This window comes from Cervus elaphus, chromosome 24, assembly GCF_910594005.1.
Source record: "Cervus elaphus chromosome 24, mCerEla1.1, whole genome shotgun sequence".
NCBI classification, from domain to species: domain Eukaryota; kingdom Metazoa; phylum Chordata; class Mammalia; order Artiodactyla; family Cervidae; genus Cervus; species Cervus elaphus.
Genome location: NC_057838.1, coordinates 27,744,806 through 27,772,008, shown reverse-complemented (window position 1 = coordinate 27,772,008; position 27,203 = coordinate 27,744,806). Strand labels below are relative to the sequence as shown.

At 41.5% G+C, this 27,203-nt stretch overlaps 1 protein-coding gene across 5 annotated transcripts in view; it reads left to right on the top strand.

Annotated features, from left to right (window-relative positions):
* ANO10 (anoctamin 10) overlaps nucleotides 1-27,203 on the top strand; it is a 260,256-nt gene that overhangs the window by 188,873 nt on the left and 44,180 nt on the right. For 4 of the 5 annotated variants that reach the window (XR_006337438.1, XM_043885560.1, XM_043885559.1 and 1 more), the window contains one exon: nucleotides 16,893-17,009. The exons of the other annotated variant lie outside the window; for it this stretch is intronic. Coding sequence is in view for 3 of the 4 variants with exons in the window: in XM_043885560.1 (XP_043741495.1) it covers nucleotides 16,893-17,009 (117 nt within the window). In the remaining variant the exon portion in view is untranslated. The remainder of the gene's footprint in view (nucleotides 1-16,892; nucleotides 17,010-27,203) is intronic. 5 annotated transcript variants of the gene reach the window in all.

The following is a 27,203-nucleotide window of genomic DNA, read 5'->3' as shown; positions in this document are numbered from 1 at the left end:
ACTACTTTTGTCTCTCTCTTTGTTTTAATTGGCTCTCCTGTCATTTTCCTATTGCTTTTTACCCTGTTCACTTGCTTTAGATTCAGCTTTCCGTGAACCTCTTAAACCCGACTCCCTCACTTGACTGAGCGTGTGGACGAGCAGAGGCCCAGGCCGTTGGTGACGGTGGCCGCTCCCAGTCCCGCCGCGCGTACATCCCGGCAGAGACTCTGGTCGGGAGAACAGTGTGCCGGGACCCTAGGCACTGCGCCGCTCAGCTTCTGGTGGTGACTCAGCAGGGCTGGGGCCTGAAGACCCTGAGAGAAATCCTCATTGTCTTTTGGCTGTGTGTGTGTTTTTTTTTAATTTTTATTGAGGTATAGTTGATTTACAGTGTTGTATTAGTTTCAGGTATAGAGCAAAGTAAATCAGTTACACGTAAACATGTATCCACTCTTTTAGATTCGTTTCCCGTATTGGCCATTACAAAGTATTGACTAGACTTCCCTGTGCTATACAGTAGGCCCTTATTAATTAGCTGTTTTTTACATATTAATCGTATGTATGTGTCAGTCCCAATCTTCCCATATGTCCCTCCCCACCTCTTACCTGCTGGTAACCGTAAGTTTATTTTCTACCTCTCTAACTCTGTTTTGTATATAAGTTCATTTGTAACTTTTTTTTTTAATTCCACATATAAGCAGTATCCTGTGTTGTCTTTCTCTGACCTACCTCACTAAGTATGACAATCTGTAGGTCTATCCATGTTGCTGCAAATGGCATTGTTTCATTCTTTTTTGTGGCTGAGTAATATTCTATTATATGTATGTACCACTTCTTCTTTATCTGTTCATGTCAGTGGACACTTAGCTTGCTTATGCGTCTTGACTATTGTGAGTAGCTCTTGCACCATTCCTGTTCTTTCTACCCAGAAGCAGTAACTGCTAACAGTTTCTCTTTTGGGTTCCCCCTGTATTCATCATTGTAACTTTCAGTAACGTACTTCCTTTTTTGATCTATCAACTTAGACAATATTGGTTGCTATAAAAGATTTAGCCCACTTATCTCATCTCCCACTTTATCCTCTCAATTTTTATTATAGTATTATTTTATAATTATTATAGAGATTGTGTTACAGCTTTAAAAATTTCATTAAAAGATGTGTCTCTTAATATGTTAACTTTAGGCAATACTGTGTCCTCTCCTTGAAAATGAGGCTATTAGTTAATCTTTCTTTGGCTTCCACTGCCCTCTCCTCTACCAATTTTTGCTGGCTCCTTTATTATTTTTATACTCTACATTATAATTATAATTGGCTATTATATGTCTCCCAGTTGATTATGGAAACAGAATGAAAATTTATAATGTTATGAATATTATATACTGTTTAACCAATCATGTTACTGAACCTGAAGAGAAGGAAATATAACCCTAGGATTAATAATTTGCTTCTAAAAAAAGAACGTTCTAAACATTCAACTCCAAAGGGTCATCTCCTGTTTTCTTTTAGTCTCTTGTAAGTCATGGTCAGATGCTGCCGTTTCTTGTTTTCCATGTTGTCCTCTTAGATTCCGTTTTCGTTTTCCTAGAGTAACTCCTTGAATAATTTTTGTTTTTCACACAGCACATGTGGACAGTAAACTTCGTGTTCTTAAGTGCTCCCCAACTGTCTGCTTTTGTCCTCAAGGGTTAACTTTGTTCATCTTGCTCTTTGCATTGGTGGTCCTCAGCCTTGTAGACCTCTGGTGGTTGGGGATGATGAGACAGGAGCTGCTGTGGCTTCCCTCTGCCAGCATGGGTGTGCAGGTCTGTTCCCCAGAAGGACTCTCCTGGTAGGGAATTCTACATGAGAAGAGTCCCGAAAGGTTCAGGAGCAGGAAGCAGACTGGCCACCCAAGGATTTGACTGGCCTCACTCTGTGTCTGAAGAACTTGAGTGTCTGCCATCCTGGACATCAGTACTGCTCCTTGTTTGGCTTTTTCTTTAGCAGGGGGAGGGGGGAACCATTGGGATTTTTGGCCTTTGAGTCTTTTAACTGTGCATAAAGCACCTGACCTACAATTTGGCATCTTAACCATTTTTAAGTGTGCAGTACAGTGATGTTAACAGTATGCATGTTTTGTAAAATAGATCTCTGTAGAGCTTTTTTAGCTTGCTAAACCGAAACTCGCTGCCTTCTTTTTAAATGACTGAGTAATAATCCCCCGTATATATACACCACATTTTCTTTATCCATTCATCTACCCATGGATAATTAGGTTGCTTCTGTCTCTTGGCTATTGCAGTGATTAGTAGTGCATTGAACATGGATATGCAAATATCTCTTCAACACCCTGTTTGTTTTTCTTCTGGAATAAGTACCTGGAAGTGGGATTCCTGGATCATATTGTAACTCTGTTTTTAACTTCCATACTGTGTTCTATAGCAGCTGCCTAATTGCTTTGGCTAGGATTTCCTACGTTGAACAGAAGGAGTGGAAGAGGTCATCCTTGCCCTGTTCATGATCTTTGAGGAAATGCTTTCAGCTTTTCACCATTGAGTGATGTCAGCTATAGGATTTTCATATATGGCCGTTACTATGCTTAGGTACTGTCCTTATTTTCTTTTTATTGATTGAATACAATCAATATGATATATGATAAACATATCGTGAAAAGGAGTTGAATTTTGTCAAATGCTTTTTTCTTTCAGTTGAAATGATCGTTTCCCCCTTCATTCTGTTGATGTGTTGGTCTGTTGATTACATTGATTTCTTTTCATATGTTGTACTATCCTTGTATTCCAGAACCAAAAACAACTTGGCTAAAAGTAAAGGTGTATAATCTTTTCAGTGTGCTGCTAAATTCACTTTGCTAGCATTTTGTTGAGGATTTTGGCATCAATATTTATCAGGAATATTAGTCTACAGTTTTCTTGCAGTATATTTGTCTGGTTTGGGTGTTAAAGTAATGCTGACTTCAGAGAATGAATTTGAAAATGTTCCTTTATCTTGAGTTTTTTGGGAGACAATTTCAGAAGGATTGGTGTTAATTTCTCTTTATATATTTGGTAGAATTCTTAAGTAAAGCCATCTGGTTCTGGGCTTTGCTGGGAAGTTTTTTTAATCACTGATTAAGTCTTTTTACTAGTTCTATATTTGTTCAGACTTTTTTAATTTCTTCGTGATTCAGTCTCTGTTGGTTGTATGTTTTTAGGAGTTGATCCATTTTCTTCCCCTAGATTCCTTGGCATATAATTGTTCGTAGTAGTTTCTTATAATCGTTTTTATTTCTGGCATCAGTTATAGTGTCTCCTCTTTCATTTCTTATTTTTGTTATTTGAGCTTTTTTTCTTTGTTAGTCATACTAAAAGTTTGTTGATTTGTTGGTCTTTTCAAAAAATTAACTCTTAGTTTCATTGGTTTTTTTTTTTAATTGCCTTCTATTTTCTAATTCATTTGTTTCTGCTCTAATCTTTATTATTTCCTTCCTTCTGATAACTTTGGATTTAGTTTGGTCTTCTTTTTCTAGTTCCTTGAGCCGTAAAGTGGGTTGTTGATTTGAGATGTTTCCTCTTTTAATGAAGGCATTTAAGACTATAAATTTCCCTATTAGTTCTGCTTTTGCAGAATCCCACAAGTGTTGGTATATTGTATTTTCATTTGTCTCAAAATTTTTTCTAATTTCTCTTGTGATTTCTTCTTTGGCCCATTGTTGGTTGTTGAAGAGTGTGCTATTTAATTTTCACTTAACATTTGTTCGCTTCTCAGCTTTCCTTTTGCTATTGATTTCTAGACTCATTCCACTGTTGTCTAAAAGATAATCGATATAATTTCATTTTTCTTAAGTTTGTTAAGATGTGTTTTGTGGCCTGACAGGTAATCTATCCTAGAGAATATTCCCTGTGTGCTTTAGAAGAATGTGTGTTCTGCTCTTGTTGAGCAGAGTGTTCTGCCCATGTTAGGTCCAATTGGTCTACAGTGTTGTTCAAGCCCTCTTATTTTCCTATTGCTCTAATGTCTTGTTACTCTATCCACTATTGAGAGCAGAGTATTTAAATCTCCTACTATTGTTATGTTATTGCCTACTTTTTCTTTCAGTTTTGTCAATTTTTGCATCATATATGTGGGTACTCTGATGTTAACAATATATAATTATTGTTTCTGGTGAATTGACACTTTATCATTGTATAATGCCCTTCTTTGTCTATCTCAGTCTTTAAAATCTATTTTGTAAGTATGGCCACCTATTTTTTGTTTGTCTTTGTTCATTTTGCTTGTTACCATTTGCATGTAGTATCTCTCTCTGTCCTTTCATTTTCATCATACGTGTTCTTACATCTAACGTGAGACACTTATAGCTAGCGTCTAGTTGGATCTTTTTTATTCCACTCAGCTTCTCTGTGTCTTTTGATTGGGGAATATCTATTTACCTTTAAAGTAATTAGTTGTGGTAACAAAATTATTATTGCAATTTTATTCATTGTTTTCTGTAAGGTTATAGTTATTTTGTCGTTTTCCTCTCTTGATATACTCCTTCGTGTTTTGCTGATTTTTTTTGGTAGCGTCTTGGCTTGATTTCTTTCTCATTTTTCTTTTATCTATTTTCTATAGGTATTTCTTTGTGGTTAACATGAAGAATACATAAAAATATCTTATAATAGTCTATTCTAAAAATGATAAAAACTTCATGTACAAAATCTCTACTCTTTTATGTTTCCCCTCATTACATAAATTTTTATAGTTATAGTTATTTTAATGAATTTATCCTTTAAATTCTACACCAGCTTCAAAAGTGATACACCATTACTGTATACTGTTTTTGTCAATGTATTTACCTTCACCAGAAAATTTTATATTTTTATATACTGTTGTGTTGCTGTCTAGCATTCTTTCATTTTAACTTGATTGACTCTCTTTAGCATTGCCTATAAGGAAGATGTTGGTGATAAATTCCCTTAGCTTCTGTTTATCTGGAAAGGTCTTATTTCTCTATCATTTTTGAAAGATAGTCTTGCAGGATATAGTATTCTTGGTTGGAAGGTTTTTACTTTCAGCCCTTTAAACATGTAATTTTACTCCCTTATGGCCTGTATTTTTTTCTGCTAAGAACTCCTCTGATAATCTCATGGGATCTTCCTTGAACATGACAACATGTCTTGCTACTTTAAAGATTCTCTCTTGGTCCTTTGACAGTTTTATTACCGTGTATCTCAGTATCAGATTCTTTGGGTTCATCCTAGTTGAAGTCTTAAATTTCTTGAATTTGAATGTCCATTTTATTCCTCAGACTTGGAAAGTTTTTGACCATTATTTCTTCAGATACGCTGTCTGCCTCTTTCTCGCTCTTCTCTTTCTGAGAGTCCCATGATGCACGTATTGGTCTGCTTGCTGATATACGTTGTTGTTCAGTCCCTCAGTCGTGTCTGACTCTCTGCAACCCCATGGTCTGCAACATGCCAGACTTCCCCGTCCTTCACCACCTCCCAGAACTTGCTCAAACTCACGTCCATTGAGTCAGTGATGCCATTCAACCACCTCGTCCTCTGATGTCCCCTTCTCCTTCTGCCTTCAGTCTTTCCCAGAATCAGGGTCTTTTTCAATGAGTTGGCTCTTCACATAAGGTGGCCAAAATATTGGAGCTTCAGCTTCAGCATCAGTCTTTCTAATGAATATTCAGAATTGATTTCCTTTACAATTGACTGGTTTGATATCCTTGCTGTCCAAGGGACTCTCAAGAATCTTTTCCAACACCAGTTTGAAAGCATCATTTCTTTGGTGTTTATCCTTCTTTATGGTCCAACTCCACATCCATACATGACTACTGGAAAAACCATAGCTTTTACTAGATGGCCCTTTGTCAACAAAGTAATGTCTCTGCTTTTTAATACAGCCTATGTTTGTCATAACTCCTCTTCCAAGGAGCATGCATCTTTTAATTTTGTGACTGCAGTCACCATCTGCAGTGATTTTGGAGCCCAAGAAAATAAAGTCGGTCCCTGTTTCCATTGTTTCCTCATCTATTTGCCATGAAGTGATAGGACCAGATACCATGATCTTAGTTTTTTGAATGTTGAATTTTAAGCCAGTTTTTTCACTCTCCCCTTTTACTTTCATTGAGAGGCTCTTTAGTTCCTCTTTGCTTTCACCCTTTGCTGCTATTAGGGTGCTGTCATCTGCATATCTGAGGTTATCAATACTTCTCCTTGCAAACTTGATACGAGCTTGTGCTTCATCCAGCCTGGCATTTCACATAATGTACTTTGCATATAAATTAAATAAGTAAGGTGACAATATACAGCCTTGACATAACTCCTTTCCCAATTTTGAACCAGTCTTTTGTTCCATGTCCAGTTCTAACTGTTGCTTCTTGACCTGCATACAAATTTCTCAGGAGGCAGGTAAGGTGGTCTCTTATTCCCATCTCTTCAAGAATCGTTCAGCTTGTTGTAATCCACACAGTGAAAGACTTTAGTGTAGTCAATGAAGCAGAAGTTTCATTGTTTTCCTGGAATTTTCTTGCTTTTTTCTATGATCCAACAGATGCTGGCAATTTGATCTCTGGTTCCTTTGCCTTTTCAAAATCCAGCTTGAACATCTGGAAGTTCTTGGTTCACACTGTTGAAGCCTGCTTTGGAGAACATGAAGCCTGGCTGATGTACATTGAATATCTTTTTTTTTGGTAAATGCTTATTCATTTTATTTTGGCTGCATCAGATCCTAGCTGTGGCACATGGGGTCTTCGTTGCAGCGTGCAGGCTTTCACTGTGGCACAGGCGCCTCTTTCTGGTTGTGTTACACGGGCTCATCAGTTGCCATGTGTGGGCTTAGTTGCACCATGGCATAAGGGAGCTTAGTTTCCCCACCAGAGAAAGAACTTGCATCCCCTGCATTGGAAGGTGGATTCTCAACCACTGGACCACCTGGGAAATCCCTCCACTGAGTATCTTAAGCTTTCTTCATCTTTCTTCTTCTTTCATTTTGCTCTTCTGACTCAGTAATTTCAGATAACCTGTCTTAGGGTTCATGGTTATTTTCTTCTGCTTGAGCAAGTTTGATGTTGAACCCATCTAGTGAACTTCTCAATTTACACTTGATCTTAGCCAAAAGGCCGAGAAGTGATGAACTTCTCAATTTAGTTGTTACATTCTTCAACTCCAGAATTGGTTTAGTTCTCTCTTTTTTTCCCAATAGTTTCTATCTCTTTGTTGATATTTTCACTTTGTTTATTCATCATTTTCCTGATTGTGATTAGTTTTTTTTTATCTGTGTTCTCTTGTAATTCATTAAGCTTCTTTAAGATGATTGTTTTGCATTCTTTGTTATATAATTTATAGATTTCTGTTTCTTTTGGGTCTTTTTTGAGATTTGTTATTTTTCTTTATTATGTTATATTTCCCTGTTTGTGTTCTTGTTAAATTTTGCTGAGATTTGGGCACTTGAAAAAACAGCCACCTCTCCCAATATTTACAGACTAACTTTGTACAGGCAAAGACCTCCATTAGTCAGCCCAGCTAGAGATTCTGGGAATGTCTCAAACCTTTTCTGGAGATGGTGTCTTTGCTGAATTTGTTCATATAGTTTCCCAGTTAGAGAAGTCTGCTTGTTATTTTTTGAAAAAAGGGTTTGTAATCTCTTGCTCCCTCTGGTGTCTAACTTTAGTATTGCAGTTTCTCTGGTATTTTCAACAATCTCTCCTTTGTTCTCATTGCCCCCGCCCGCCCCAGGCATGCACAGTATGAAGGATCCTCTCCAGAGCTCTGAGCCTAATGAGACAGGAATCAGTTCCCAGGGAAGTCCTTCAATAAGATGGAACATTGAATGTATGTTTCATTTCTCTACTCTTGAAGGAGAAGCCAAGAGTGGATATTTTCTCCCACTTGTGTGAAGTCTTTAGTAGGAGTTTGGTATGACCTTGATCTCAGCTTTCTTGGGCCTGGCAACCCTGCACAAGGAGCTCTCCCAGAAGACGACCCGTTTTCTTTAAAGGGCAAGTCTTTGGCTTTAGCTCAACAGTAGAACTCGAGGTTTCTCTGTTATAAGGTGGAATGATTTTGGTGCTCTCGCAGGAGAAGATGAGCACACATCTTTATACTCTGCCATTTTGAACCAGTCTCACGGGGTGGCATGAGAAAGGACCTCCTATGGCCCCAGGTTTTCTGAAGGCAATTCTTTAAATGCATTCACTTTGGTGCTAACTCCCTGCCCCAATCCTTTCCTTTTGTGGGGCTGAATCTCACATTGGCTTTCTTCTGAGTCTCCTTTGGGAGGACCTGCCTTTGTCTCAGGAGACTTGAGCAGCACTTTCCACTCCATAAGCCCTATATCCAGAAGTTCTGGCAAATTCTCTTGTTTTCCAGTCTTGTTCTTTTTAGATTATATATTTTGTCATTTCAGGAGACCCTGGGGAGGTAGAATAAGACATGTGCATGATCTGCCATTTTAAAATGAAAATCCCTGATTTTTTTCCCCTGAAGGGCTCGATTCAATAATTTTTTCAGTCTCTGTTTCGTTAATCATTTATTAATTGGCACTTGGCATTTAATTTATCTGATGATGAGAAGAGGATGCTTTTTTGAAGGACTTTCTTTTATTCAGTGGGCTCTGAATGAAAAGAGGTAACCTTGCAGACTTACCTCTGTAGAAATCAAATTAGCTTTACAGAATTCCAAGGATTTATCTCTATTTGCATTTTCTGTTTCAGCAGAGACAGGGTTTGGGGCACACTGCTACAAACACAGCTGCTGCTGTCGATCATATTATGAATGTTCTAGTTTGTATAAAAATGGTTCCACTCACTCACCTGGCTGCTAGACTCCCAAGAGTCTGACAGCCCTGCTGTGACCACAGGTGAGTGACGTGGTGACGGCAGCCCTTTACTGCTGGCACCAGATAGCGGGTGGCTCCTGAGTGCCAGCTTCCTCTGGTCCTGCCTGCTCCTCTTCCATTTCCCAGCTGAGACACACTATAATCGTTATTTGAAGCATGTTGTCATGGGTCGCCAACTTCTTTGTATTGGTTAGTTTCAGCATTCTACCCGTCTCCCCACCCAACCCCTCACTTTTTCTTTTCTCCTTTACTTTGTTTAGAATAAAGTTTGTGAGTTTCACTTTAAAGGAAGATAATTGGCAAAGAATCACAATCGTCAACAAAATGTCTTCTCTTTTCACAGACAGGCTATGAAACTCCAGCCCAGCTATTCATTTCGAGGGTGTTTTTCTCAAATCTGAGCAGATTTGTATTTTATCTTAGGCTTTCTTTTATTTATGAAAACAAGTAAAAATAGCTAAAATGCTTTTTACAATTTTTTTTCCTCTGTTCAGTTAGCATAAAATAGTTCCCAGCCTTGAAACAGATTTTCTGTGGGAAAAATATAAACGAGATTTTAAAAATTGATCTTTTGAAACACAGTGCTATAAATGTTATTTAGGTTTCTAGGCTAGACTACAAAAGCTCACTTAATCTATCATGATGCTCAACTTGAATTCTGGATCCTGGTATAAGAACTCAGTAAGAAGGAAGTGGGGTCTAATTTATCCTTTGCTGATCATTCAGACAATGTTGGTTCCTCTCTGCTTCTCTCTCTCTTTTTTTCTATTTGTTTTATTTTTCCAATAAGGAATGATTTGCTTTTCTCTCTTCCCCACAATGAATTTTTATGAACTTTTTATTTTATATTGAAATATGACCTATAAACAGTGTTGTGATAGTTCCAGGTGGACAGCCAAGGGACTAAGCTACACATGTACGTGTGTCCATTCTCCCCCAAACTCCTCTCCCATTCAGGCTGCCAGATAACCATCTCTGCTTCTCTTTACCCCTCTTCCTTGAAGCTGGGTCCCTGTGTTGAAGCTACTGTGGTGGTGCCTTCCCCATCCCACTTCCTAGTACTCAGGTTTGGTGGGTGGGGGAGTATGCAATGAGAGAGAATGTTTGCTGTGCTGTGCTTAGGCGCACTTAGTTGTGCTTAGTACTCTTTGAAACCCTACGGACAGTTCGCCAATCTCTGTGGGGATTTTCTAGGCAAGAATACTGGAGTGGATTGCCATGCCCTTCTCCAGGGGATCTCCCCAACCCAGGGATCAAACCCAGGTCTCCCACTTTGCAGGCAGTTTCTTTACCAGCTGAGCCACCAGGGAAGCCCAGAATGTCTGCTAACTCCAGCCAATTAAATTAATTAATTTGTGAACAGGGATGCTTCTTAACCCTCCCAGAGTATTTTCACTTTTTAAAGATGCTATGCATTAATCTAAATAAATGTATAATTGGTGGAACTTCTGAAACTGTAGCCAAGTGGGGGAATAATCGACGTTCAGGAAATATTGAGAGATAAGGTGAAAGAAGGCCACCATCAAAGCGACCTGGCCCCACAGCAGTACACTCTGTGTATTTGCAGACTGTACGAACGCACAGTGATTGCTGTCTCCAGCTTCCTGGGCTCGAGGTTAAAAGCCAGACTCTCTGAGCTACAGGTTGTGTGGTTTGGGTCTATTTACTGGGCACATGGGCAGTGGCGACCAGGTGGGTTAGGAGCCGGGCAGAGCCCGTGTAGTTCATCTGTTACATAAGGAGTAGAACCCCTGTGTTCTTTTCCACGTAAGTATTTTTTCCTGTACAAAAATAATGCATGTCTGTTAAAGACTAAAGATAAAGAGATCACCCAAAGTGCCACCATCCAAACAAACTTTCATTATGGAGATGTTGATATTTTTTCCAATCTAGCTAAAAGAATTGGCATTTTTATGTTGTTCTTTGAGACATTCCCCCCCCACCCCGCTGAGGACTGTGATTACCTGTTTTGAGGAAAGGATATTTCCTGATGATTTGCAGTTAGTTCTGTGAAAGAAAAGTGAGGACCCTACATGTGATTCTCACCTGTCCATCCTCGCTTTAAGTATTAAATTGCATATCCTAAGCAATAAATGTCTTTTAAAATTCTTTGGTCTCAAATTTGTTCCCTTCAGTGCCATTGTCAGTCGTGGGTCACCCGTCCCTCCTCACCAGGGACTGTGCAGGCCCCCTGTTTATGGCTAGCCTTCACCTGGCCCTCATCCTGGCTCTGTTCCTTGGCACTTCTTCCAGAATCTTCAGCTTTGGCTGTTCTCTCCTCTGCCCCAAAGCATCTCTCATGTTTAGGACTTACATCTTTAAAGAGCAAACACCCGGCCAGCCCAGGTCTCCCTCCAGACGGGCCCTCAGCCCTCCTTGGCAGGCAGACTCTCTGAAGCCTGTCGCTGGTCCCTCCCTCCTCCAGCCTCTCCCGCCAGGCTCTTCTCCGCCCTCTGAGTCCTGCCTCTGTGACCACTCCCACCAGGGTCACCAGAGGCTGCTGGTGGTTATCCCCAAACGTTCCTCCTCAGGCTTCATGTAAACTTGACCTTCCAACACCCACCTTGACTGGCTTCTTTCTCTCCACTTTGCATCTGTCATTCCAGAACCTCCTGGTTTCTGCCTGCCCCCGCCTGCTGCTTCTCAGGCTTCTTGCTGACCCCTCCCCTTTGTCTGTCATTCATGTTTCGGCTCCCCAACTTCCATCCTCCGCCATCATCTTGCTGCATCTCATCTGTTCTCCCTCACTGCACAGCCTTGGGCAACTCATCCATTCCCGTGGCTTCATTGCCCACTTGCACACACATCAGTGATCCCAGGTCTCTGCCTCTAGCCCTCCCGCGAACTTGAGACCCATCTATCACACTGCATGCTGATGTCTATCTCCATTTAGACACTCCCCCAAATAGCTAAAAATCTAGAGCCCGTGCAGACCCCTCCTCCCCTTCAACTGCCCCTCGTCCTGGGCTTATCATTTGAGTGCACGCGTCAAGGGGACCTGGTGAGTCTCCTGCTGACGAGCCCCGCAGTGATTCCTTGAGCTGCAGCCCCACTGCTCTCCCGCACATTCCGGTTGCCCTGCTGACTTGCCTGCGCTTGCACATTTGTTCACTCCCCTCATCACAGACGGAGAAGTCTGATGGAGTCATCCCGCATTCCTGCCTTCAGCGCCGCCTCACTCTGCCAGGTTGCACAGCTCCTATGTCCCTTGGCTCCCGGTTGCCTCTGCAGCCCCTCTCTCCTCAGCACCCCCAGGCCTTTGTGTGTGTATCCTCTCTCTGGAAACACTTCAGCCCCCTTCTCCTTGCCTCGATAATTCCTTCTCACCCATCGGGTCTCTGCTCAAACTCACTTCCTTCAGGGAACCCTCTCTGACCTAGTGAAAGCTGGGATTCTTGCTGGTCCAAGTGCCCCTGGTCCCAGTGTAGACCCAGCAGTAACATGCCCACGTGACAACGTGGTGGCCTGTCTTTACTCATCTCCCCACCTAGACTGGGAGCCAGAACATCTTCTCTTTCGCTGCAGTGTTAAGGACACTAGTCGTGAACAGAGGGGATGCACCCAGGGCTGCTTCCCTGCTGGCTTTCAGTGGTGCCAGGGGCCGGGGGAGAATGCTCGGCTGTGTGGCTTGTGGAGGCTCTTCAAGAGCGTGACCCTGGACCTGTTCAGTGGGAAGTTAAAAGCTTGAAATAAGTAGGTCTACTGGGAACCTATGCTGAAAATATAATTCCAAAGAAAATGCTTTCTCTGCATATGGGCTTTTTTTAAATACGGTATTTTTAGGAAAGTAAACTGTAGAGTTGTTGGTCAGTTGCTAAGTCGTGTCTGACTCTTTGTGACCCCATGGACTACAACATGCCAGGCTTCCGTGTCCTTCACTATCTCCCAGAGTTTGCTCAAACTCATGTCCATTGAGTCAGTGATGCCATCCAACCATCTCATCCTCTGCTGCCCTCTTATCCTGCCTTCAGTCTTTTCCAGCATCAGGGTCTTTTCCAGTGAGTCGGCTCTCACATCAGGGGGCCAAAGTACTGGAGCTTCAGCATCTGCCCCTCCAGTGAATACCCAGGACTGATCTCCTTCAGGATGGACTGGTTTGATCTCCTTGCAGTCCAAGGGACTCTCAAGAGCTTTCTCCAGCACCACAGTTTGAAAGCAGCAAATCTTTGGTGCTCAGCCTTCTTTACTGCCCTACTCTCATATCCATACATGAATACTAGAAAAACCATAGCTTTGACTATACGGACCTTTGTCAGCAAAGTGATGTCTCTGCTTTTAATATGCTGTCTAGGTTTGTCATAGCTTTTCTTTCAAGGAGCAAGCGTCTCTTAATTTCATGGCTGCAGTCACAGTCCACAGTGATTTTTGGGGTCCAAAAAAATAAAGTCTGTTACTGTTTCCATTTTTACCCTATCTACATGCCATGAAGTGAAGAGACCAGATGCCATGATCTTAATTTTTTGAGTTGAGTTTTAGCCACCTTTTTCACTCTCCTCTTTTACTTTCATCGAGGCTCTTTTGTTCCTCTTCACTTTCTGCCATTAAGGTGGTGTCATCTGCATATCTGAGGTTATTGATATTTCTCCCAGCAGTCTTGATTCCCGCTTATGATTCATCCAGCCTGGTATTTTACATCATGAACTCTGCATATAAGTTAAATAAGCAAAATGACAATATACAGCCTTGACATAATCCTTGCCCAATTTTGAACCAGTCCTTTGTACCATGTCTGGTTCTAACTGTTGCTTCTTGACCTGCATACAGGTTTCTCAGGAGGCAGGTCAGGTGGTCTGGTATTCTCATCTCTTTCAGAATTGTCCACAGTTTGTTGTGATTCATACAGTCAAAGGCTTTCACTTAGTGAAGCAGATGTTTTTCTGGAATTTTCTTGATTTTTCTATGATCCAACAGACATTGGCAGTTTGATCTCTAATTCCTCTGCCTTTTCAAAATCCAGCTTGCACATCTGGAAGCTCTCAGTTCCTGTACTGTTGAAGCCTCAGTTCAGTTCAGTCCGACTCTTTGTGATCTCATGGACTACAGCACGCCAGGCTTCCCTGTCCATCACCAATTCCTAGAGCTTACTCAAACTCATGTCCATTGAGTCGGTGATGCCATCCAACCATCTCATCCTCTGTCATCCCCTTCTCCTTTCCTTCAGTCTTTCCCAGCATCAGGGTCTTTTACAGTGAGTCAATTCTTTGCATCAGGTAGCCAAAGTATTGGAGTTTCAGCTTCAGCATCAGTCCTTCCAATGAATATTCAGGACTGATTTCCCTTTGGATGGACTGGTTGGATCTCCTTTCAGTTCAAGGGACTCTCAAGAGTCTTCTCCAACACCACAGTTCAAAAGCATCAATTCTTCGGTGCTCAGCTTTCTTTAAAGTCCAACTGTCACATCCATATATGACTACTGGAAAAACCATAGCTCTGACTAGATGGACCTTTGTTGGCAAAGTAATGTATTTGCTTTTTAATATGCTGTCTAGTTTGGTCATAGCTTTACAGTATAAAAAGACAAAAAGATAGGACATGTTGAAGACTAGCTTGAAGGATTTTGAACATTATCTTGCTAGCATGTGAAAGGAGTGCAATTGTGCAGTAGTTTGAGCATTCTTTGGCATTGCCTTTCTTTGAGCTTGGAATGAAAACTGACCTTTTCCAATCCTGTGGCCACTGCTGAGTTTTCCAAGTTTGCTGACACATTGAGTGCAGCACTTTCACAGCATCAGCTTTTAGGATTTGAAATAGCTCAGCTGAAGTTCCATCACCTCCACTAGCTTTGTTTATAGTAATACTTTCTAAGGCCCACTTGACTTCATGCTCCAGAACGTCTGGCTCTAGGTGAGTGACCACACCATCATGTTTATCCAAGTCATTAAGATCTTTTTTGTACAGTTCTTCTGTGTATTCTTGCCACCTCTTCTTCATCTCTTCTGCTTCTGTTAGGTCCATACCATTTCTGTACTTTATTGTGCCCATCTTTACATGAAATGTTCCCTTGGTATCTCTGATTTTCCTGAAGAGATCTTTAGTCTTTCCCATTCCATTGTTTTCCTCTGTTTCTTTGCATTTTTCACTTAGTAAGGCTTTGTTATCTCTTCTTGCATCCTTCATTTAAGAAAGCTGTCTTATCTCTCCTTGCTATACTTTGGAAGTCTGCACTCAGATGGATATATCTTTCCCTTTCTCCTTTGAGTGATTCACTATAGAAACACAAAGGTTGTTGCTATGTAAGTGTGTTAACCATGTTAAAATGACTTCCTGTTTTAACTAGTATTGTCTAATCAGTATCAAGTTCTTTTCAATTCAAGAGAGTTTTATGGACATTTCATATGGAAAGCATGAGGACCAAGGTCTGTGGCAGCCTTTCCCGGTCACCCAGTAGCTGGTCCTGGTTCCCAAAGAAGAGTTGACACATCTCACAACTCCCCTGTGTGCAAGGGAAGACCTCAGCAGGGTCTTCTTTCTCAGTAATTCCTACTGAGACTCCAAAGAAGAGAAAATAGGGACAGATTTGTTAGGAGAAATGGAACAGGGCCCATGACTGGATCATAGTGGAGCTCTGGCAACCTGATGACACACCACACCATTTCTAAAAAATAGAGGCGATTTCCTGTCTTAGCTCTTCTGCTAAAGAGATTAAGTCTTATATAAAATTTTATCTCCGTAGTCCAGTAGAATGAAATAATGACACAGTATAGCTCTTTCTGAATTATTCATTTCTTATTTGTAGATTATATCCAGGTTCCTGTTAATTCACTTAGTTCAGAATTGCAACACATGATATCATCTGTTTTATTTCCTTGTTTTCACATTGCAGACACCTAGTCAGTGTCTTCCAGTGCCTTCTTTGGCCATGACAGTCACATTTCAGAGAAGACTACCCTTCCCTAGACCACTCCAGACCTCCTGTTAATGCCAGGCAGTCCCTGGCCTGCCCTGGGCTTCTGCCGGTTTTCAAGTCTTTGTATTGAATTATTGCTTGTTCTGGCATGATGCTGATTTTCTCCATTATTTCATGCTTCTCCCCGGAGATAGCCACATGTTATTTATCCTTCATCCCCCTTTTGAAAATATCAGAGTAAAGAGTTCACTTATTTTTTTTAACCATCTTTTCTGCTAATTATTCAGTGCAACATATCTTAGAGGCTGTTCCCTCTCCTTCACTGATTTTTGAATTTTTATTTTACAGCCTTTGATATTTACTAATTCATGCCATCATGAAAGAGGCAACTTTACTCTTACGACCCTCTGGCTTCTGTGGGTGTTGGCCCTGGGTCACAAGATGATGGCAGCATTAGAGAAACAGAGTCGAGGCTGCACGTCTGAGCAGCAGACTTACCAGGGGAAGCGGTCCTGCTGGCTTCCTTTCTCTGTCCTTTCTGCAGAGAAAGAAGCACAATCACAAACCTCATGTGATTATTTTAGAGAACCTCTATATGGCGTTGGTAGAGAAGAGAAATAAAATAGCCAGGTTCTAAGTTTCCCGTGTTATAAGGGGAAGGGACATACTCTACCTGTCTGTGTTCTGCCTCACAGTATATGGAGTCTGCAGCATAAAGTAGTACATTAGTCAATCAGCTCATCAATGCTCTTTGATTGTCATTTCATGAAAGACACTGTACCAGACACTGTTGGGGAAGCAGAGGATTCAAGGCACCTGCTGTTTAAGGCACATGCTTGTTTCCTGTAGCTCAGCCTGAAGCACAGCAGAGAGGAGGGTGTGGTTACACAAAGAGAAACATTTGACTCTGCACATGTGGCACCCTAAATATACTGGGAATTAAGACACAAGTAGAAAAGTGCATTTTGTAGTAGACTTTTAAGAACAAACTTTATTTTTCATTGAGCCTAGCATATGGTATCATTGTAAGGGAATAACTGATTTTAAAATAAGAAGGCAAAGTAAGTCAGTAATGATTGAGTGGCCGCAGTATGGTGAATTAAATAGAAGTTATGGACCTGGGTGATGTGTGGTTCATCACAGGCCAGTAGTTAGAAGTGACCCAAGATTAATGAGCAGGATCACAGTGTTTAGGTGCTAATTGGTCTCCTTGCCCACGTGGTCCAGTGTGTCCCAGCAACGTGCGCTCTTTCTTTTCAGCACACGCTCCTGGCTTTGAAGTTCATCCTTGCATTTGCCATACCTGATAAGCCACGGCATATCCAGATGAAACTGGCCAGATTGGAGTTTGAATCTTTGGAGGCACTCAAGCAGCAGGTAAGGGCAGCTGTCCTGAAAATAAGAATGTGTATCTTTAGCAAATGCCAGGAGACGTAAATCGGAGAATTTATGCTCAGCACTTCCTGCAGCCTTGAAGTTAACCAGTTTAAGTAAGTATAGAAGATTCCAGTTCATCTTCTTTAGTTTGTATTTGGATACAGTTGATGAAGAACGTTTCATTAGTTTCAGGTTCTCAGCTAAGTGATTCAGTTATACACATGCATGTATCCGTTCCTTTTCAGATTCTTTAAGTTCTTACAGAATGCTGAGCACGCTTCCCTGTGCTGCACAGTATAGGTCCTTGTTGGATTTGTATTTCAAATATAGTAATGTGTATATTTCAGTCCCCAAACTCCCTATTTACGCCTGCCCCCATACCTTTCCCCTTTGGGAACCATAAGTTTGTTTTCTGTGTCTGTGAGCCTGTTTCTCATTTTTACAAATAAGTTCACTTGTTTTTTTTTTTTTTTTAAGATTACATGTATAAGGGATACCACATGATATTTGTCTTTGTCTCACTTACTTCACTCAGAATGATAATCTCCAGGTCAATCCATGTTGCTGTGAGTGGCATTATTTCATTCTTTTTAATGGCTAAGAAATATTCCATTGTGTATGTGTACCTCAACTTCTTTATCCATTCATTTGTCGATGAATATCTAGGTTGCTTCCATTCCTAGCTATTGTGAGTAGTGCTGCTATGAACACTGGGGTACATGTGTACCCATATACATGGGTATATGCCCAGCAGTGGGATTGTTGGGTCGTGTGGTGGTTTTATTCCTAGTTTTTTAAGGAATCTCCATACCATCTTCCTTAGAGGTTGTATCAGTTTGCATGCCCGCCAACAGTGCAAGAGGATTCCCTTTTCTCCACACCCTTTCCAGCATTTATTGTTTGTAGATTTTTCGATGATGGCCATTCTGACCCGTGTGAGGTAATAACACCTCATTGTAGTTTTGACTTGCATTTCTCTAATAACGAGAAATGTTGACACCTTTCCATGTGTTTATTAGATTAGCCATCTGTATGTCTTTGGAGAAATGTTTGTTTCAGTCTTCTGCCCACTTTTTTCTTCGATTGTTTGTCTTTCTGGTATTGAGCTGAATGAGCTGCTTGTATATTTTGGAGATTAATCCTTGGTCATTTGTTTCATTTGCTACTATTTTCTCTAATTCTGAGGGTTGGCTAATAATAATTGTAATGATCAGTCAGACCAGAAGAAAATTTAAATACTTACCTTGAGACTTCTGTTCATAGGAAATTTTAAAGTCTTCTTAAGTTTCCATTTTGAGCATAAAATTCTTACAGCAAAGTATTAAAACGATTGATAAAGACTTTCAAGCAAAAAAATATTTGATTAGGGTAAGATTCTTTGGAAGAAGTGGAAAGAAAATAGTACTTCAAAGAAGGAGAAAAGGAAAAACAAAATTTTTACTTATCATTAGAATTATATTTGTGTCTCTTGAATTGATAGTGGTGGATGTCACATCACTATAATGTTAAGCATTTCTTGGATATCTTTAAAAGAGTGACCTTAGAGTTTACTTTTAAAATGTCAATATTCACAGTATGTTAGAAAATATATTTTGCAGCTATCTTAATTGATGACTAAATATTAGATGTCAGCTTAAAATTGTATGGGAGGGCATTTGGCATTCAAAACTTTTAGGGGTGATGTAAGCAGAAATTGTTTTAATTGAACAGCATTGTCTGTGGAAGAGTTTTGGTAAATCAGGTTTCTCCACTGATTCCATTTCTAGTGACGTTTTATAGACTGGGGCAGGCTGACTGTGTACACACCTTTCCTCCAGGTCAAGGAGGTCTCATTTCATGTTTGTTAAGCTTTCTTCTCCTCTCACTTAGGATTTCACCTTGCCATGAATTTGTTCTAAAAAGCAAAGGGTCTTTCTCAATGCTGGAGATGACTAACACGTCTCATGTTACTAAACGTATTTACCTGAAAGTCCTACTTTAGATCTGTCATGTTTGCTTTGGAGGGATTGATGGATATTAGTGTTTACTACGGATGTGACTAAGTGATGTCCCCAGTCCTCTCGGCTCCTGGATTCACCTTCAGATACTCCCTAGCTGACAGTAAAGCAAAGTCCAAAGTCAAAGATGAGTTTGGTTTACGCTCACTCTTCATTGAGAAGTGAAACATTAACCAAAAGTCTGTCTATTATTTAAAAAGATGAAAAAAAATCTAAGTGATTTTAAGTCTGTCTGAGGTCTTTTCTCCTGAGGACATAGACATGATTCTCTGATTAACATCCCCTTTCTAAGGAAACGTGATTTTGCTGTTGATTTTACTGTTAAGTTTCTGGTGGAACAGAGATATCCAGAAGGTGTTGACTGTGTGTGTGTGTGTGTGTGTGCGTGCGCACGCACACGCATGTGTGTGTGTTCACACGTGCTCAGTTGTGTCTGACTCTTTGCAGTTCCATGGACTGTAGCCCTCCAGGCTCCTCTGTCCTTTGGGATCTTTCTGACCCAGGGATTGAACCCCCATCTCCTGCGTCTCCTGCGTTGGCAGGTTGAATTCTTTACCACTGAGCCCCCTGGGAAGCCTGTTGACTCAGTATGTTTATAAATGCCTCCATAGAGGGTGTTCTGGCTTGCCCTGAAGGTGACATAATCCGTGCAGATGCAGCTCCAGTGTCCTGGATCCAGGTAGGGACGGAGCCATGTTGAGTACTCGTGGTTTCCTAGGGCCTTGACTACAAACCCAGGAAAAGCATCCTTCCCCCCACCTCCCATCCCTGCTGGTTTTTGTTAAAATTATAATCTGAGACTAAAAACCGTCCAGAGTACAACCTGGGAAGAAGGTGCTCTCTTGTCTCTTTCTGGCCCAGGGCTTTGCTGTGTGGTTGACGCCGCTGCCTGGGTCACCCACGCTCACGATGCTGCCAGTGGAGACAGAGATTTTCATCATGTTTCCTCTTTCGTCTTACTGTGCACAGGTTCTGAACGGTCATAGGTGTGGAAGGTCACCCATTCTGTGCTTTTCAGAAACTCTGATTCAGTGGCATGTCTTTAGTTTACTTGCTCAACTAGTGTCATTTCTAGGATATAGAGTTTTTCTTTTTCTTTTTCACTCTGACGTTTAACTGTGTGCTTTGTAAACAAGCGGAGTTTCACCTCACTGGGCTGTTTCTGTGGACTAAAGGCAGAGAGGAGGCCTTCTGCCACATCTTCTGGTCAGTTGGGCCCTGATCAGAAGTGGAGTCATGGAAAACGTATTTAAGAATAAGTCTCATTAATGCCTAGCCTGTCCCCAGACTCTGTCACTGTTAAGTGACCAGAAATTGACAACAGACTTGTCAGTAGGAAAGATTATTCATGAATAATTATTATATTGTGTTTAATTTATATTTCAATTGCTACTTTTCAATTCCATTCCCATTTTATGGACAAAATGTGATTGAGAAATTTAAGTCATTGGACAGTTCTTTTTTTATATGTAATTTTATTTATTTTATTTTTGGCTGTGCTAGGAGGTTTCTTGCTGCACAGACTTTTCTCTAGTTGCGGAGAGCGGGGCCTACTCTGTAATTGTAGAGCGCGGGCTTCTCATCCCAGTGGCTTCTCTTAGGGTGCATGGGCTTCAGTAGTTGCAGCTCTCAAATTCTGGAGCACGGGCTTCATTGCTCTGCAGAATGTGGGGGTCTACACGGATCAGGGATCAAACCTGTGTCTCCTGCATTGGCAGGCAGATTCTTTACCACTGAGCCACCGGGGAAACCCTGGAAAGTTCTTATAGTGGGCTGTACATCTTGAAAGTAACACTTTAAAAAATGCATGTGTTAGGAATTCCCTGGTGGTCCAGTGGTTAGGACTCCGTGCTTTCACTACCTAGGCTTCAGCCCCTGGTAGGATAACTAAGATCCCGAAAGCTGTGTGTTGTGGCAAAAAAAAAAAAAAAACAAACACAACACATTTTTAGGCACCACACCATGAAGATTCTGTTCCCCTAAATCTAAGGTGGACCCAGATTACCGACATTTAAAAGACCCTTCCTATTGCTCCAGGAATCCTCTCCTCAACCCCGGCCCCCAGCAAAGCTGGATCCCAAGTGCCGTCAGGTGAATACCGAAAAGGAGCAAATTCTGACTCAGTTTCTGCCCCAGGAATAAGTCAGGTAGCATATTCACACCTCAGATTTTGTTTTATAAAATAAAAGGCTGGACTCGTGGGCCAGAAACATGTGTGTTTAAGCCAGCACCCAACTGATTCCAGTGCAGGAGGTATGGACCCACCGGGGGACCCACTGTGCTCTATGGACCTGGCTGTTCCTCCAGCTCATGGGGCAGGGGCTGTGGGGAGTGGGGGTGTGAGCGTGGAGAGGAAAGGTACCCAGAGCAGTTCTTTTCTCAGCATCAGATAGGAAACTGTGGCATTTCTAAATACATAAGCAAATGAGATATACTTGAAGGTGAGAGGCAAACTGGGGAAAATAAAATTGTTTGCTTTGCAAAGGGCATCTTGAAATGATTAGACTTCAGTCGGTGAGACCTTTACAGAGAATTCTAGACAGTAAATATCAGCCTAGTGATGCCCTTTTATTTCTTTTCAAATTGATGTATTCAACTCGCAGTAATTTTTAAGATCCAGTTAAAAATAGAAAGGAGTCTTATCCAGGTACCATTTCCTCCCTGGCTGGCCTGGCGCACAAGGACACAACATCCTCAGTACAGTCATCCTTCTGGGCAGACCGCCCTCTCAGGAGCCGAGCACCCACGGAAGCCCGGGAGCTGGTCCAGTGGAGCCCTGAGAAAGAGAACAGCCTCAGAAATCAGTTAAAAGAACAAATAAGAACTTGAAGAAGATGCCACAATGTGAATTATGGCCCTCCAGAGTTCTAACCAGATGTGAGACCTTGACCAGCAGGCCGTCTGGGCCAGCCTGCATTAAGTAACATTTTTGTTTTCTAGGGTTAAGTGTATTTCAGCCGTTTCTGACATTTCCCAGGAGCTTCTGAACTTTCCTTTCCCTGCCTATTTGTGCTCCCAAGGTGTGGTAGCTAGATCTACATTCTTAATGGAAAGGTAAGAGTTTCACAACATAGAATGAGGATGTTAAAGTATTTGACGATTGAATGTGTAATCACGTGTTGCTCTGCCAACGTGTAGTTCAGAAGGAAATATTGAATCCAGATAAAGAATTGGCTCCCGAGGAGCCAGTTATGGAGGCAGTTGCTGCCGAAGCCTCCGTCGTTGGGGAGGGGATGGTCCATTTCCCTGGGTGCCGAGTCGGCCCCAGCTTCATGAGCCCAAGCGACCTAAAGGTAAACTGAAGTCCACAGCTCCAGCAGACCCCTCCGAGCTGGCTGTTCCCTCTCTCCCATGTCAGGAGTTTGTCTCACTGCCTTGTGCAGCTTCGGGGCAAGTGGGCTGACCCCCTGTTTCAGAGTCTCCGCAGATGGTCCCCGCGCACACGGGCAGAGTGAGGCAGCAGTGACACAGCGTGAGACACACTTGTGAAGCAGGGCCGTGGCAGGGAGATGAGTCTGGTGACGGAGGAGGACCACCTCAGGCCTGGGTGCCCTGAGTCACTGGGCAAACCAGGAATGAAATGGTTGGTGAAACGGTGCCATGAAACCAGAGGGAATGGCGAGTCAGTTCCACCTTTGCAGCAGCCCTGCCGGTTTTCATGACCAGAGCACAGCCGGGCGGTGACGGCGACCAAGGGTGGCAGCAGACAGCAAGCAGTGGGAGGACAGCTGAGCCGGGCACTCTTCTGAGCCTGCCACGTGGGCTGCGACTCCTGATAGCCGTGCTCAGAGGTGGGGTCTGTGAGCCATTTGCACTTGATTTTTCACATGGTACATTTCTCTCCAATTCATAAATGATAACTGTCTTCAAAGTAACTAGTGCGCTAACGAACACTGGCTCATGTCCCTCTTACTGAGACCCCAAAGTAGGTCTCCTCTTACTTTTGGGTCTCACAGAGTCACACTGCTCATGGATCCCCAAGCACCCCTCCTGTATCGTAACCCTGACCACCCAGGGACCCCAACCACCGCCAGCTGCTCAGACCCTCCCTCCCCAGAGAGCCCCCCTCTGGCACGTGACAGAGGGGCCTGGCACCCACTTCCGTGTATCTACCCCTCTGCCCTTGGCCAGGTGACGCCTTTCGTACCCAAGTCCCCTCAGCCAGCTCTGACTAAATCTCCACTTAATCAAACTGAGTTTGTTGACTCATACATAGTTCAGAAGCTAATATATTAGGTAAATGACAAATGATGTCCTTGGACAAAAAAGGGGAATCTTAAAATAGGTGCTCAGGCAAAAATGGAAACAGTTAGGTCATGTGCCTTTCTGGGATCACTGGGGAAGAGAATACATTCTGAGGAATTACATGAGAGCACTTTAGAAGGACTCCATGCCCAGCCTTGATGAAGCCCAAATCCTACTTTTTCTGAAAGGACTGACTGTGGTTGATATCAGTAAAAAGGGTAGTTCCCAAAGAGACCATAAAATAACCCTGAATCAAGCCAGATAGAATTCTAAAGTAGTTTGTACTTGACTCTGGAATAATCCTGTCCTTACCACTGTTGGTTAGGGGTTTTTCCACCCCCCTTTGCAGTTTTTGCTCTGACTAAAGGAAAAACGTTTCCAGACACTAGAATAAGATGCTTCACGAAAGCTCAAGAAAGCCTCTGATCATTTCTGCCTCCCTAGTAAACAGTCTATATAAATTGCTACTTATTCTCATTTCCTAGTCCTCTCGGAAAAATTTAACATTTGTATATTTAATTATTCCCCTAGACGTAAAAGACATGGCTAAATCAGAACCAGATTTATTTTTTCTTCTGGAAATTACTGAACAAGTCATGAAACAGAATAAACTGTAGCATCTTCCTAGTCACCATATGAGTTAAAGAGCAGCAGTGAAGGCAGAACGGGCCTGGAAGCAGAGGGCCTCCACAGACAAGGGCCTCAGGTTCACTGTACTGTGGAAGTGATGCCCTGTACTTTGGACCACATGTCCTTAAAATATGTCTGTGTTTGTAAAGAAGAAAATTCACCCTATAATAAATTATTCTAGAAATTTCAGAATGCTTAAAACTGTATGTTTAAAAAGAGAAGAAAGATGTCTTCTGGTGAGGTATTAAAAGTTCTTTGAGTTCTGGTCTCAGCTTCTATACTAGATTAGTAATTATACTGCCTTGAGGGCCCACATGTGTGAGAGCAGGTCTTCCTTCTCCACATAAATGCGTGGGCTGTTAGGAATGCATCTATTTATGTTTTTTATTAAATCAAATGTTCTAAGATGTATTTTTTTAGTTTATTGGAGTATAATTGCTTTACAATGTTCTGTTATTTTCAACTATACAGCAAAGTGAATCAGTTGTATGTATACATGTATCCCCTCTTTCTTGGATTTCCTTCGCATGTAGGTCACCAAGAGCACCAAATAGAGTTCCGTGTGCTATACAGTAGGGTCTCACTGCTGCTGCTGCTAAGGCGCATCAGTCGTGTCTGTGCGACCCCATAGACGGCAGCCCGCCAGGCTCCTCTGTCCCTGGAATTTTCCAGGCAAGAACACTGGAGTGGGCTGCCATTTCCTTCTCCAACGCATGCATGCATGCTAAGTCACTTCAGTCGTGTCCGACTCTGTGCGACCCTGTGGACAGCAGCCCGCCAGGCTCTTCCGTCCACAGGATTCGGTAGGCAAGAACACTGGAGTGGGCTGCCGTTTCCTTCTCCATGATTCTCATTAGTTATCTTTCTTATACATAGTAGCATGTGTATGTCAAACCCAATCTCTCAATTCATCTCACCTCGCTTCCCCCCTCTTGGTGTCCATACGTTTCTTCTCTACGTCTCTGTCTTATTTCTGCTTTGCAGAGAGGTTAATCTGTACCATTTTTCTAGATTCCACATATATGCTTGAATACACAATGTTTGCTCTTCTTTTTCTGACTTACTTCACTTCTAGGTCCATCCACATCCCTGCAAATAGTACAATTTTATTCCTTCTTATGGCTGAGAAATATTCCATTGTATGTGTATGTGCCACATCTTCTTTATCCATTCCTCTGTTGATGGACATTTAGGTTGCTTCCATGTCCTGGCTATTGTAAATAGAGCTGCAGTATACGTTGGGGTGCATGCGTCTTTTTGAATTATGATTTTGTCCAGGTGTGGCTCAGGACTGGGATTGCTGGGTCATTTGGTAGTTCTAGTTTTAGTTTTTTAAGGAACCTCCATATTGTTCTCCATAGTGACTATCAATTTACATTCCCACCAACAGTGTAAGAGGGTTCCATTTTCTCCATATCCTCTGCAGTATTTATTGTTTATAGTTGTTTTTAATGATGGTTATTCTGACTGGAGTGAGGTGATATCGTGTAATTTTGATTTGCATTTCTCTAATAATTAGTGATGTTAAGCATGTTTTCATGTGCCTTTTGGCCATCTGTATGTCTTCTTTGGAGAAATGTCTATTTAGGTCTTCTACCCATTTTTTGATTGGGTTTTTTTTTTTATATTAAGCTGCATGAGCTGTTTGTATGTTTTAAAGATTAATCCTTTGTCCATTGCTTCATTTGCAAATATTTTCTCCCATTCTGTGGGTTGTCTTTCTTCTTCTTTATGGTTTCCTTTGCTGTGCAAAAGCTTTTAAGTCTCATTAGGTCCCATTTCTTTGTTTTTGTTTTTATGTTTTATTATTCTAGGAAGTGGATCAGAAAAGATCTTGCCACTATTTATGTCAAAGAGTGTTCTGTTTATGTATTCCTCTAAGAGTTTTATAGTGTCCAGACTTACATTTAGGTCTTTAATCCATTTTGAGTTTATTTCTGTTTATGATGTTAGAGAGTGTTCTAATTTCATTCTTTTACATGTAGCTATCCAGTTTTCCCAGCACCACATGTGGAAGAGACTGTCTTTTCTCCACTGTATGTTCTTGCCTCTCTCGTCATAGATTTGGTGACCACAGGTGTGTGGGTTTATCTCTGGGCATTCTATCCTGTTCCATTAATGTGTATTTCTGTTTTTTGTGCCAGTACCATACTGTCTTTATTACTATAGCTTTGTTGTTCTAAGATATTAAAAGACTGTATTATTGGCTTCATTAAGATCAAAGATATATTTCTGTGACTACTAGACTAGAAGCATCTTAGAGACAGGATTACTTCAGACACAGAATTCATATCTCATAACTGAATGAGTCAGTAATTATATGATGGGCCACAGCCTCATGCGTTTGTGCCTTTTTCTGTTATTAAACTGTAGTCCTTCGGCTTTGAAGTTGTCCTCTGTGTGTTAGATTAGGGATTTAGGAAACCATCCTTGAGTTCTTACTGTATCAGGAAGCCACAGACTTTTTAAAAAATTACTTTCGTTTTTAATTACAAGTAAACTGTTAAAATGGAAAACCTCTTTTTAAATATAATAAATAATATTATTTTGCATGGATTTCCAATGCTACAGAACCTCAGGGATATGATTGAATATCGTATCATATAGTGAATGTAAACCTGAGATTGGGCTGGAAATACAGTGGTTGAGAGCCTTGGAAATTGAGCCTTTAAAGTAAATCCCTAACAGCAGGATATATAGTGATTTGCTTCTTTCTCCTAAGAATAGAATGCAGAAAACAGGAAATATTTAGATTTAAGGACTTCCTGAAATATTTAACTAAAGGAAGGTAACCATTTCATGTTGATAACAGCTCTGAGAATATAAGTAGTTAATTCTACTGAATTCATGATAAGTCAAAATTAAAGTACAGATATTAAAATTCAGCAACAAATATTGAGGACATGGTATGGTCAAAGCACAATAAAGTGAAGTATCAGAAAGTCCTGTAATTCATGTAATTGTCAAATGGTAGAATTGAAAAGCGCTGTAGAAAAGATCCTGTCCCAAAGGCTGACTATACAGTCTAAGGAAAGGGTCATTAGCCATGGTTGTTGTCTTCCAAAGTGGTCTCCAGTGACCTCTGCCCCCTAATGTCTATACCCTGGGAGTCCCCACCTCCCCTCTCTCCTGGTTGGTCTGTGTAATCAGTAGAGTACTGCGGAAGTGCTGGTATGTCTCTTCTGGGGCTAGGTCATAAGACAGGCATTGTGGCTTCTGCCGTCTTCTCCCTCATGGATCATTTGCCTTTGGGAAGTTAGCTGCCATGTTGTGAGAACACTCTACATGAGGTAGGTCATCCAGAGGACATGACTGCTGGTTG